This window comes from Heterocephalus glaber, unplaced genomic scaffold, assembly GCF_053883595.1.
Source record: "Heterocephalus glaber isolate CG9 unplaced genomic scaffold, H.glaber_assembly_v1.0 deba00000594, whole genome shotgun sequence".
In the NCBI taxonomy this organism is placed as follows: Eukaryota; Metazoa; Chordata; class Mammalia; order Rodentia; family Bathyergidae; genus Heterocephalus; species Heterocephalus glaber.
Window position 1 is genome coordinate 33,133,933 of NW_028258151.1, and position 13,431 is coordinate 33,147,363.

At 38.9% G+C, this 13,431-nt stretch overlaps 1 protein-coding gene across 32 annotated transcripts in view; it reads right to left on the bottom strand.

Annotated features, from left to right (window-relative positions):
* Phf21a (PHD finger protein 21A) overlaps positions 1 to 13,431 on the bottom strand; it is a 196,278-nt gene that overhangs the window by 22,262 nt on the left and 160,585 nt on the right. For all 32 annotated transcript variants that reach the window (XM_087205678.1, XM_087205690.1, XM_087205683.1 and 29 more), the window contains 4 exons: positions 5,655 to 5,753; positions 2,781 to 2,832; positions 1,961 to 2,040; positions 1,489 to 1,549 (listed from right to left, as the gene is read on the bottom strand). In XM_087205678.1, the coding sequence (XP_087061804.1) occupies positions 1,489 to 1,549; positions 1,961 to 2,040; positions 2,781 to 2,832; positions 5,655 to 5,753 (292 nt within the window). The remainder of the gene's footprint in view (positions 1 to 1,488; positions 1,550 to 1,960; positions 2,041 to 2,780; positions 2,833 to 5,654; positions 5,754 to 13,431) is intronic.

The following is a 13,431-nucleotide window of genomic DNA, read 5'->3' on the forward strand; positions in this document are numbered from 1 at the left end:
TGTTTTTTTTGTACTGGGGATCAAACTCAGGACCTTGCACTTGTGAGGCAGGCAGTGGAACCACTGAGCTAAACCCGGCCCCTTGCCAAGAGTTACAACTGATATTACAATTATGTACAGAGTCGTGATCCTATCAGCCATTACACAAATACTACTTGTGCTAAACCAGCAGTGTCTATAGTACAAAGACAGATCTTACTGGTTTGTCTTTTCTAGGGAATTTAGTGCTGCAGGAGGGGAAGTGAAGACGAATACTCTTTGTTTATCCATGGAAAGCACATCCTAGGCATTGTAAATGCAAGCTTTTATCCTCTGACCTTGGCGAAAGACTCCAAGGTCTTTCTGGCTCATTTCACCCCATCCTCTCAGCAGATACTGCCCACCAGTAGGCTGATTAATTGTGGCCTCTGGCAGGGGGGCTTGTTTCTGAGAATTTTATCAGAGGTCACTAAAATAGCTGAACACAAAACAACAGAAAATAACTTATGGCACTAGTTATTGTGGCCCAGGAATCAATATAAAACAGTAACTTAGGGCTTCCCCTCCAAATATTTTTGGTTGTGAATATTTTGAAGGACAGGACTGCTGAAACATTAGAATGGTTCACTAAGGGTGAGTACAACATCTGTTTTTGGGAGGGTATAGTTGTAGTTCTGCTTAAGGCAGACAAAGGGTCAGGATGACTTCCCAAGCTTCTGATAGCTCGCTCTGAGATTGTGTGTGCATATGCAAAATTAGTATGCTGGTCCACTCACTCTGCAACCTTTCTAGCCTGGAACTATAATTCAGGGACACATTACCAAGTGGAGAAAGGGACCTTGGGATGGATTACTGACATCAAAGAACAATCTCGGTACCTTGTTTACGAGCTCAAACCCTGAGCTATTAAGACCTATTTAGACCTGCTGGGTGAGAGATGCCCCTGCTGTTTGAATAAGAATACGGTGAATGCTTACAGGCGGTATGAAAGGCAGGAATAGCTCTTCAGCAGTCTGTTAGGGGAACTTGTTCTGACAGTGACCTTTTCTTCCTTTGCTGGAGATGCCCTGTTCTTAAAGACTTCTTGGAAAGTCTGCAGCGCACAGAAACTTGAAGTCACGTTCTAGCCTCCCTGGCAGCAGGATGACTGAGACACTATTAAGAACACCTTGGCAACAGCAGTACTCTGGCTCTGCTTAATGATGCTACGATGCTTCCTTTCACATGGTATTCTGTCCCCCGTGCTATTCACGGATGGCCTGGTAGGCTTGGGGCAGAAATGCTGCATTAAGCTGCTCTCTTTAGTCAGCTCTGCCAGAACCCAGCCAAGTAGCTTTTGACTCTAATCAGAAATCTCACTCTTTTTCCCCATACTCAGAGAACAGCAAAAGTATTTTCAAGGGATAGAGGAGTCAGGTTTGGGGAGGGTGATGGGAGGAGGGAAAGGAAACACAACATAGAAAGCAAAAGCAATAGCAAAGCAGGACAGAGATTAAAAAAGACACTCACCTCTCTTCCGGGTCCCCGGATGCATTGTGCTGTTTAGGTAGGTGACTGCACTCTTCTTACGCTTTGGGGATTGAAGAAGAAAAGGTGATCAGCACTGCCACGAGCAAAAGACCGCCTACAACATGCCAACTAGTGTTAATCATCCCAAAGTCTCAGGGCTAACAGGCTTTATCACATATACTTGGCTCTCAGAGAATATTCTAGAGAGGTCTGCCTCTGTTTCAGATGAGAGTTGTAAAGTCAGGACAAATTAACATTTTAAGAAAGGTTTGTATCTGCTCAAACTTAGAAAAGAAAACCTAGAGGGTAAGCAAAGAATAATAAAAATGAAATAATGGGAAAAACCCATCATTCCACAGAGCTGGCCAAGTACAATCAGGCGCATCTCATGGGCAGGTTTTCACATGGGAGAGAACAAGGACCTCATGGATCAAGGGACTGGGAGGGAAGGGCCGGGTGCTGGAAGAAGTACCTCGGGCTCAAAGACCGCTCCGCTATACACTGGATTTGCTGTTGTTCTTCTTTTTCTCTCTTGTCTCTTGCTTTGGATCTCTTGGGAAAAGAAAGGGGTCCAATTAGAAGTCAGGTATGGAAATCCGAAGTAAAGGAACTTCATTGTTTATCTATTGGTTTTCCTGTAACCAATCAGGGGCAGGGAGAGGGACAAGTCTGTTTTTCTGCAGCCTGCACAGAGGCAAGCACGATCTGGAAGCAACTGTGTGGGAGCATCTACTCTCAACTCTCAAGAAGCAAGGCTACGGCGTGGCTCTCTGTGATTGAGAGCTTCACAGTGTGCCATACTTGTAAACAAGTGGTCCCGGTTTATTTTTAGACTGCTGTGTATGTAGGTCTGGATGAACTTTCTCCACAGACTCAGATGGAATAACAGAAGTTCACCATTTTTGAACTACATAACCAGGTCAGGCATGGCTTTGCAACTGTCCTTAAGATTCTGAGTGATTGGAAAATATAGACAAGGGCTTGTTAGATGAGCATTTGTCATTTTGTGTTATCAGAATGAAAAAGTTCCCCTATAGTGGACAGAAGTCACCTTAATTCAGGGAGCTGGGGACATTTGCCCCAGGGAGGAGTAGGGATGATGCTAGGCAGGGGAGGGCCTGACATAAAATGGAAGGAAGGCAATTTTCCTCTAAAGGAAATAAAGTCCACATTTGTTGAATCACACTCTATTTGTGTTCCAATTTTCTATTCCAGGAATTCAATCAAACACCACTTTCAGGAACAAAGCTGTGGGCCAGAAAGGAAGCAGTGCCAAGAATATCTTCTCTTACCTTCTAGATGGTCATGTGTTACCAACCCTAGAGACACCATGAAGGCAAGTTTCTGTGCCAGAAAAACAAAAAAAGAATATATTTCAGTCTGGATTCTCGCAAAGACACCTGTAGGTTCCTAGTTAGACACCAGGGAAAGCCAACCCAGTGGACTGGTGCTTGTGGGAGGCTGAATTCAGAGGAACCAAGAGTGGGCAGCTCCCAAGCTGCTATGGTGCATTCTGGTCTGACAGGGCCAACAGAAGGAGGGTGGGGCCTACATTTCCCACCTTCTCAATGTCAGAAATAAGCATTTTTTTTTAGAAGACAGGGTCTCACCATGTAGTTCAGACTGGCCTTGGACTCACTATGTAGCCCAGGCTGGCCCTGAACTTGTGGCAATCCTCTTGCTTCAAGAAATCAACATCTGAAGGGACCCAAGATTCTTTTTTTCCTTTCAGAAAAATCTTAAAAGAAAAGGATTTCATACTTGAAAGCATAAAGTTTAAAGAGCCTCCCATGTCACAAGTTCCAAATTCTAAGTCACGATTTCACTTGGCATGACTAGGTTGGAAGTTCTCTCATTTTTACTGCCACTGAGTAGACAATGTTAACTCAAAGCTAAATGATTTTTAGGAAGAACAGCAGGGGCTCCGCTCAATATTATGACTTTTCAATTAAACATGGCCCTACAAATTATGGAGCAATTTCTATCTGAAGACTATTCTTAGGGCTCCATCAGAAAAAAGGATTATTAGTACACTGCATCCCAAAGATGGAATGTCAAGATACTTCCAGGTGGACAGAACAACAGATTGATTTCTGTTCTTTCTGGTTTTCTGTGGTCTCAATCTCTCTGTATCACTGCATGTGGTTTCCAAATATGCCAAATGATACACCATCAATTTCTTTCTCTGATGAATAAAGAATATCTTCAATTATTAGGAGACATACTCTTGTAGAGTTATTAAATACTAGAGCATGGTCATTAAAAATCTTGATGTCAGGCCGGGGATTTAGCTCAGTGGTTTCGCCGCCTGTTGCGCAAGCGCAAGGACCCGAGTTCAATCCCCGGTACCAAAAAAAAAAAAAAAAAAAAAAAAAAAAAATCTTGATGTCTTTTCCTTAGCATTAAACATTATATACTGGGGCCTGAAGTGACAGACTCAGCATATTCAAGATACAATCCTTGAGTAGGCTACTTGAGAAGGTAGGAATGCTCTTTATTGTTATCTTCAGGGTCCTGAAGAAATACTTTTATTTCTTATTTCAAAAATGTAGCCTCTTGACAGCCAGAATATTCTGGTATGGAAAACTAAGCCCTGGACTCACTGTCCATTTTCTGTGCTTCACACTGAAGTGGTACACATTTTGTGGCTTCCAATTAACCATGTTCCTAATTTCCACTATACTTTAAAATATAATCACGATTAGAAGGCTGTGCACTAATGTCTTCTGCTCATAAAGTAGTGTGTGACTTGACATTCAGATGCATTCTCTTTTAATCAAGTAACAGCACCCTTCTTGGCTACTCACATCCAGCTCATCTTTGCCAGTCTAGATCAAGCTCATAAATAATTATTAAGTGAACAAAATCTCCTCTCTTGTGGAACGTATTTTCAGTGACAGAATAAAAAGTTATCAAGAGTTCTGCCTCCATCCCACATACACCAAGAACTAATTTACTTTCTGAATGGCAAGGATTCTGTTCAAATAGAAGGTGAAGTATCTGGAACTTCACATGCTGGCACTTTCCTGACCATTGTGTGCCACTGACATGAGATTCTCTTCACTTTCTCTCCTCTTCCTTCTGCCTTCCTGCTTCCCTCTCTTTCTCTTAGTGCTAGGGTTCAGTTTCTTTTGATACGGAATTTTGCTAATGTTTGCTCTATTTTTCCTCCATCACTATGTATCTGTCAGTTTTGTAGATGATTTTACAAGTGTCTCAGCAATTTATAGTGTGTACTTTTTGGTTCAAGTTTTGGTCCTTTCTTTAAAGTTAAAATTAAAACTTCATTTCATATCAGAATTACATTTGATTTGGTACTTGTTTTAGAAGAACACGAATTAGCTCAATAAATCACTACTTTTTTATATAAAAAAATAACATGAGGCTTTGATGGCTTCATGCCACTATCTGACATGGTTTCATTACCAAGAATATAGCAAGGACAGAGGAAAACGGATTATTGGTCTAATAAAATTCAACTATCAGATATTCATCATCATATTACCTGTCCATATTTTTCTTTTATAGTTTGTACAAAAGCATCAAACTAAAATATGCTCTTGTCTAAGGACATACAGATTCACATTCCATGTTTGTACCAGGGTCCTCCTGTGTGTTCTTTATCATTCTATCCCAAGTTTAAGTATTGATGTTACTATTTGTCATCTCTTCTTTTGTGTTTAAATGAACTACTTTTGAGCTACTGATTCATTCACGATTTGGAGTTCTAATGCAATAAAATGGTAGTGACAAAAATGCACATTTAACTCCTATAATCAACAATGTAAACAGACTTAGCTGAGTAAACTGGACATCTTACAAATGTCTGAGAAAAAACAGAACATAATAATCATTTGGAATAAAATAGCACAGCCAGGAAAATTAACATTAATTTTACATTTTGAAATTGTGGTATGCATATAAACAACATCATCTTAAAATTATTCCTTTGAAACACTAAAATACATGGTAGTGCAAGGCTTCTTAGGACCACACTCCAAGAAATCTGCTCTAGGCCAACCTGACTTGGCAATAACACTGTTGAATACAAGAGAGTACAAGAACAGGAATGTGGAGTGGCTCACAAGGCAGGTGGCCCTCCTGTCGTGTGAGAATACACCACACATCATCGACTGAGTCATCATGGACTTGAAAGATAGGCCTACCTGTGGGTTTTCTTCCCGTTTTGGTTTGGGTGCAGCAGGAGGGGTGATGGTACGGCTTTCTGTTTGTTTCTCATCTGTTTCTGTGTGGGATTTAACGGTCTAAGAGAAAAATTAAATGAAAATTCAAAATTCATTTTTATTAAAAGAACAAAAACAAGAAACAGTTTAACTGCGGCCAGAAGAAAGAAAAGAATGTACTCAAAATTGGAACATAGTAATAGAGATGTTCATATTATGGATTTCATTGGGGGGAGTAAAATGTTAAAATCCAGCAGAAGATATTAGATAACAAAACTGCAATAAACAGGACTCTATAGATGTAACAGTCTAAATTACACAAAGAGAAAAATTCATGGTATAATTCCTGTGTATAAAAATGAAGTACAGGCTGCTCTCTCTGATTTCAATATTTTGCAGGAAGTAGGTGTAGTTTCTTTCTGTTTTTTGGGGGGTTTTTTGGTACCGCGGATCGAACTCAGGACCTTGCACTTGTGAGGCAGGTGGCAGAACCACTGAGCTAAATCCCCGGACTAAGTAGGTGTAGTTTCCCAGAAGCAAGGCCACCATCATTATGTATGGGTCAAGCTCTAGCCTACAGCACACTACAGAGCTGAATGATGTTTACCACTTTACATATACGCTCTTCTTCTTCAGAATAATCCCAATCTAGAGAGGGAGGAACTACCTTTATCTGGGATATTTAAAGTCTGCCTATCACATCCACTAAAAGAGAGCTGCAACTGCCAGGGAAGGGCCATTTGCAAGAGGCTGGAGTCCTGATTATTCTCAACCCCTTCTAGGAGCACCTATGTAAACATAAGAAGTGCCAATTGCATTATTATATCCACGCAGAAATGGCAGCTAGCACACAGGTAAACTGTGCTTTTGTTATTAATCTGCCATGACGTAGTGGGCTAATTAGTTTTATGCTCTGTAAGTACTCTAATGATTTTAGAACAGTACAGATATAAAACTATAAATACAAACCTAACTTACTTTGTTGAAAAACCTAACTTTGTTTGAAAAATTGTGATGGTCTTTTTATATGGTAACTGTAAGCAATTAAAAAATTAGAATTACATTATCTCATTATCCACAGGCAGGAGCCAAAGTGCAAGACTGGTCCTCTAAACACAACATCAAAATCATTGGAAAATCATAACGCTACAAAATGTTTCACTAGACTTTTTTTTTTTTGGTACCGGGGATCAAACTTGGGACCTTGAGCTTACTAGGCAGGTGGCGGAACCACTGAGCTAAATCCCTGGCCCTTTACTAGACTTTGTGTGTGTGTGTGTGTGTGTGTGTGTGTGTGTGTGTGTGTGTGTGTGTGTGTGATTTACCAGACTTGAAAAATTAAAAAAAAAAAATCCCAAAGATCTCTCACACTCCTGGCCACCTCGTATTTCCCTCTGCTCTCCATACGCAGGAAAGTGTATCAGTACTGTGGCAACTACTGCTCTTTTTTTCCCAGTCATGTCACACATCTCCCTTTTATACTATAAGCTGCTTGAGAGTGGGGATTGTTTTACACAAACTTTATTTTTGTACTCCTATGTGAAAGCAAGTACTTCTAAAACAAAAAAAGGAAAGAAAAAAAAAGAAAGAAAAGCAAATACGTCACACATTGCAGGTATACAATAAAGACCTGACTGATCTGACTGAGGAATATGTGAGAATCATTCAAGTCTCCCCTCCTCTCTCTTCCTTCTCTCTCTCCCTCTCTATCTCTCTCCCTCCCTCTCTCTCTCACTCGCTCTCACACACAAACACACAGTTTTAAATTTAAACAAAAAGGACACGTTTCCTCCATTAAACAAACCTCCAGTGAAAAACGGGCTAATATTTTTAAGGTCCTGGGTACTTGGCCTATTTTCATGACTCTTTGGATGGGGAAGGACAGAAATATGAGGGAGGAGAGAGAAGGTCAATTACAAAGCTCTGCTGTTCCATCCCAAGGCTGGATGAAGTAGCCTTTCACCCTCTTACTACTGTTTCCAAAGATGAGGAAAGCACTAGTGGCAATGCTTCTGGGGAAAGGTGTTACCAATCCCTCTCCACTGATGACTACTACTGGTCCAAATTTCTGTCATGCAAGGAGAGTACCTACTGGAGAGTCTGATAAAAGGATGTCAACAGCCTTCAAACAAATAAAAACAAAGCAATCAAGACAATGGTGGAGGATGTCTTTCTCTCCTGGATCTGCTGGTCTGGGGAAGCCAGCTGCCATGTTGTGTGCAGCATGGTGGAGAGGTGAAGCGGTAAGAACTGTGCCTCCTGCTCACAGCAGTGGAGAAGTGAGGCCTGCCAGGAGCCACCTGACTGAGTGGCCTGGACAGAAACTTCTCAGCTGTAGTTAGGCCTTGTGGTGACTGCAGTCCTGGTCAATTAGTCTGATCACAAACTGGTGAGGAACCCTGAGCTGGAACCAGCCAGCTAAGCTTCAGAGCAGAAAGCTGTAGAATGACATATCTGAAGTGCGAAAGTGGAACCCCTCCAAACAAGCAAAAACACCAACCAAGAATTCCATATCTTACAAAGCTCTTCTTCAAAAATGAAGTGGACACTTCCAGATAAAGAAAAGCTGAGGATATTCACTGCTAGTATATCTGCCTTAAAAAAATACCAAAGGGTGTCCTTCAGGCTGAAATGAAAGACATTAGATAGTAACTCAAAGCCATATGAAGAAATAAGAACTCCGATAAAGGTAACTATACAGGTAAATATTAAAAAAGCCAGTATTATTACACTTTGATTTGCAGTTTTTCATTTTGTTTCCTATATGATTTAAGAGACAAATGCACAAAACAATAATTATAAAGCTGTTTGAGCAGGAACACAATGTATAGAGATATAATTTGTGACAAGAACAACATAATGTTGGGGGGATAACATCTGTGTAGGAGCAGTTTTTGTATATATATATATACACACGTATATATACGTGTATACATATATACGCGTATATATATGTATACATATATACACACACATATATATACACATATATACACACACACATATATATACACATATATATATATATATTTTTTTTTTTTTGGTACTGGGGATCAAACTCGGGTCCTTGCACTTGCGCAGCAGGTGGCGAAACCACTGAGCTAAATCCCCAGCCCAGGAGCAGTTTTTGTATATTACTGACACTGAATTAAAGTTCATGCCTGTAATCCCAGCACTCAGGAGGCTGAGGTGGGAGAATTGCTATGAGTTCAAGGCTAGCCTGGGCTACATGGTGAGTTCAAGTCTAGCCTGAATTATACAGCAAGATCCTGTCTCAAAAAAAAAGAAACTGAATTGGTATCAGTTAAAACCAGATTGTTAAAAACATGAATGTTAACTGTTATCCCCATGGTAACCACTAAAAAATTATATACAGAAAAAGAAACGAAGAAAGTATGAAAATGGTATACTAGAAAAAAAAATAGAAGGCAGTACTGGAGGAAATGAGGAACAACAACAACAAAAAGACATAAGATATGTAGAAACAAATAACAAAATGGTATAAGTCCTTCCTTATCAGTAATTGTGGTAAATGTCACTAGATTAAACTCACCATAAAAAACAGAGCATGGAAGAATGGATACAATAGATGATCCAACACAATGCTGTCTGTTACAGACTAATTTTATAATGAAAGACATAAAAGGTTGAAAGGAAAAGGATGGAAAGAGATAGCGGATGCAAATAGTAACCAAAAAGGTTCAGGGACAGTAATATTATCATTACACAAGATTGACTTAAAGTCACAAATCTTTACAAGAGGCATACAGTAGAAGGTTATGATATATGGACAAAAGGGCCAATTTAAAAGAAGACACAATAACTGTAAACATATATGCATCAAACAATGAAGTACCAAACATATGAAGCAATACTGACAGAACTGAGAAAAGAAATAGGCTGTTCTACAATAATAGTTGAGGTTTTAATACCCCATTTTAAGTTACAGATATAACACATAGACAGAAGATGAGAAAGGATATAAAGGACTTAAACACTATAGATGAATTAAAGAAACTCCATCCAACAACAGTATGCATTTTCCTCAAGTGTACATGGAACATTTTCTAGGACAGACATTTTAGGCTACAAAACAAACCCAAGGTACTAAAAATTAGGTGAGGCAGTGAAAACAGTGCGAAGAGAGAAATTTACATCTATGATCATGTGTGTATTAACAAAGACCTCAAATCAATCACCTAACTTTACACTTGAAGAACTAGATAAAGAACTCATCCCAAAGCTAGCCAAAAGAAGAAAATATAAAGATTAAGGTGGAGAGAAATGAAATAGAGAAGAACAGAATCTTTAAATGAAAAGTTAATTCTTTGCAAATATCAACACAATGTATTAACTTTTAGTTAAATTAAGAAAAAAGAGAAGACATGACAGCTAAAAAATGAAAGTGAGGACATTATTATGGATCTTAATAGTAAAAAGCATTGTAAAAATAAGCTGAATGATTACCAACAAATTAGGTAACACAGGTGAAATAGACAAATCTTAGAAACACTCATTACTCAAACTGACCCAAGATGAAACAGAAATCCTAAATAGCTCTATAACAACTGAAGACACTAAAACAGCAATCAAAATCTTCCCCCAAATCAAAAAGTACAGACCAGATGGCTTCATTGATGAATTCTACCAAATATTTAAAGAAGTGTCAGCATTAATCCTTCTCCAAAGTCTTTCAAAAGCACAGAATCTTAATTCATTTTATGATGTCACCATTACCCCCTCTACCAAAGCCAAATACACCGTAAGAATAGAAAATTACAGATCAATTCCCTTCATGAATATAGATGCAGAAATCCTCTAGAAAATACAGCAAACTAAATCCAACAGCATATTATTATATAATATTTTGGGGGGTTCTGGGAGACAGGGTCTCATTATGTAGTCCTGGCTGGCCTCAAACTTGCAGCAATTCTCCTGCTTCAGCCTCCCAAGTGCTGGGATTATAGGCATGCACCACCACATCCAGCTCCAATGGCATGTTAGACAATACACTCTAAATGAAAGCTGAATTTACCCCATGCATAAATCCTGGAAGGATAGGTCAGCACAATAAGATCAATGTAATATACTACATGAATAGAACTAAGGAAAACATGATTGTATCCACTGGTGAAGAAAAAGCATTTGTCAAAATCCACAGACTAGGGGTGCATCTCAGTAGTAGAGTACTTCCTAGTATGTGTGAAGCCCTAGCTTCAATCTCTACCACACACACATAAGTGGTAACTACATGAGATAAAATGGGATGTTAATTAGCTTGACTGTAGTAATTACTTCACCATGTATTTGTGTGTCAAACCATGATACTGTACACTTATTATATATATGATTTTTATTCATGATTAACACTCAGAAAACTAGGACCAGACGGGGATTTTTCTCAATTTAAGAATGCTTGCGAAAACCACAGCTAACATCACACTCAATGGTGAAACACTGAAAGCTTTTCTTTTCTCCTGAGTTCAGGAATAAGACAAGGTGTTTGCTACTCAGTACTACAGCAGAAGTTCAGGTTAGAGCAAATGAGCAAAAAAGAGACATCAAAGGTATCTAAATTTGAAAGGAAGACATAAAACTCTCTATTTGTAGAAGACAAGATTCTACAAACTGAAAACCCCAAGGAATCCACTAAACAATTACTAGGGCTAATAAATAAATTGAACAAAGTTGCACGGTACACAATCAAGAAAAAAATCAGCTATGAATCAGCGGAGAGTATCAAGAAAGAGGAAAGACAATCTATAGAATCAGAAAAGATTTGAAAGTCATGTATCTGATAAGGGTCTAATTTTGAAAACTTTTCTTTTAATTCATCAAGAGAAAAAAACGGATGAAGATGAAAGGACCAGGCCTACATACTTCCCCAAAGGTCAAGATAAGTGATAACACCTGGCCTAATGAAGTCTAGATAAACATCAGTCATTCCACTGGGTGACCAAGACCTCCAGAACCATCATTTTCTAGAAAAAGTCTTCATTCTTTCCAAGTACACTTGTTACGTGACTTGCTTCCCTACTGGATCACTATTACCTAAGTGACTATACTTGTAACCTTATTGTTTATAGCTTTTAACTCATGCTGTACTCACATGGTTTTTGCTCTATAAAACTTCCCCTGAAAAGTGGGGTCCTCAATTATCCATTCAGGACCCCTCCTCCCTCTCAGGAACTATCCTCTCAATAAACATTTCCTACTCTTAGACAAACAAACGAGAAAGAAAAACCAGGAATGGTGGAGCATGCCTGGCATCCCAGCATTTGGGAGGATGAGGCAGGAGGATCACTGCAAGTTCAAGGGCTACATATCCAGCCTGCACTACAAAGTGAGACCCTGCCTCAAAAAACAAAAATAAAATCAAACGGGGGTGGGGTGGGGGGATTTAGCTCTGTGGTGCTGCGCCTGACTCGCAAGCGGAAGGTCCTGAATTCAATCCCCGGTACCAAAACCAAAACAAACAACAAAAAAAGAGAAAGACAAAGTCAATTTAAAAACTGGCAAAGTATCGGAAAATGTATTTCTTTGAAGAATATATACTAATGGCCAATACACACATGAAAAGATACTAAACAGATCCGTGATTAGGGAAATACAAATAAAGATCACAATGCCACACCACCTCATACACATCAGGATGGTTATAAACAAATATAAACAAAACTAAAGAGGAAAATAGTAAACAATGGTAAGGGTGTGGCAGTTCTCAAAAACTTGAGCAGAATGACTGTATGACATAGAAACTGCACTCAGGCATATACCTTGAAGAACTGAACAGATACTCCTGCACATGCTTATGCACCAATGTTCATAGAGGCACTATCCCTACTCACAACAGCTAAAAGGAGCAAAGAACTCAAATGTCCACCACAGATGAAAGGTAATAAATTGTGAGATATATATATATGAATATTATTCAGCCCTTAGGAAAGCATTGACATATGTTACATGAGTAAATCTAGAAAACACTGTATTAAGTGAAAAAAGCCAGACACAAAAGGTCACATATTATTCTATTTATATGACAAATTCAAAATAAGTAAATCTAAAGACACAGAAAGCAGACTGGTGACTGCCAGGGGCAGTAGGCGGGATGAAAAGAGAGTAACTGCTTTTAGATACTGGGTTTTATTTTAGGGCTAATGAAAATGTTCTGGAATCAGACAGAGGTGGTAATTGCACAAAACTGTGAATGTACTAAATGCCACTGAGTTGTTCACTTTAAGATGGTTAATTACATGATGTGAATTTCACCTCAATTTAAAAAAATGGGTTAAGAAATAAGAGATTAATCTTTGCTTTGGTTTTTTTATTTGGTACTGGGGATCAAACTCGAGACTTTGCACTTGCAAGGCAGGTGGAAAGAGATTAATCTTTATTAGGGATAATAAACCACTATCCAGACCTGAAGCTGTCCTGCAGATGTTATTTTCTACCCACATGGTGCTTAAACAGTTACTAGTACTTTAAAAAGTAGGTAACTTTTCCAGTGCCTGCCTTGCAAGCGCAAGGTCCCAAGTTCGATCCCCGGTAGCAAAAAATAAAAAATAAAAAAAGTAGGTAACTTTTCAAACATCTGTATTTCAGGCTTTTCTTGAAAGTTTCCATATGACAAAAATTGGTTATTTCTAAGAACCAGCTGCTTCCTTGAGAAGGAGTGTATTACTTCGCAGTCTATCACAGTCTCTTCCAATTTCTATTGTCAATTATCATCATGCTTGTCTGATTATTTTATTGTTTGTTT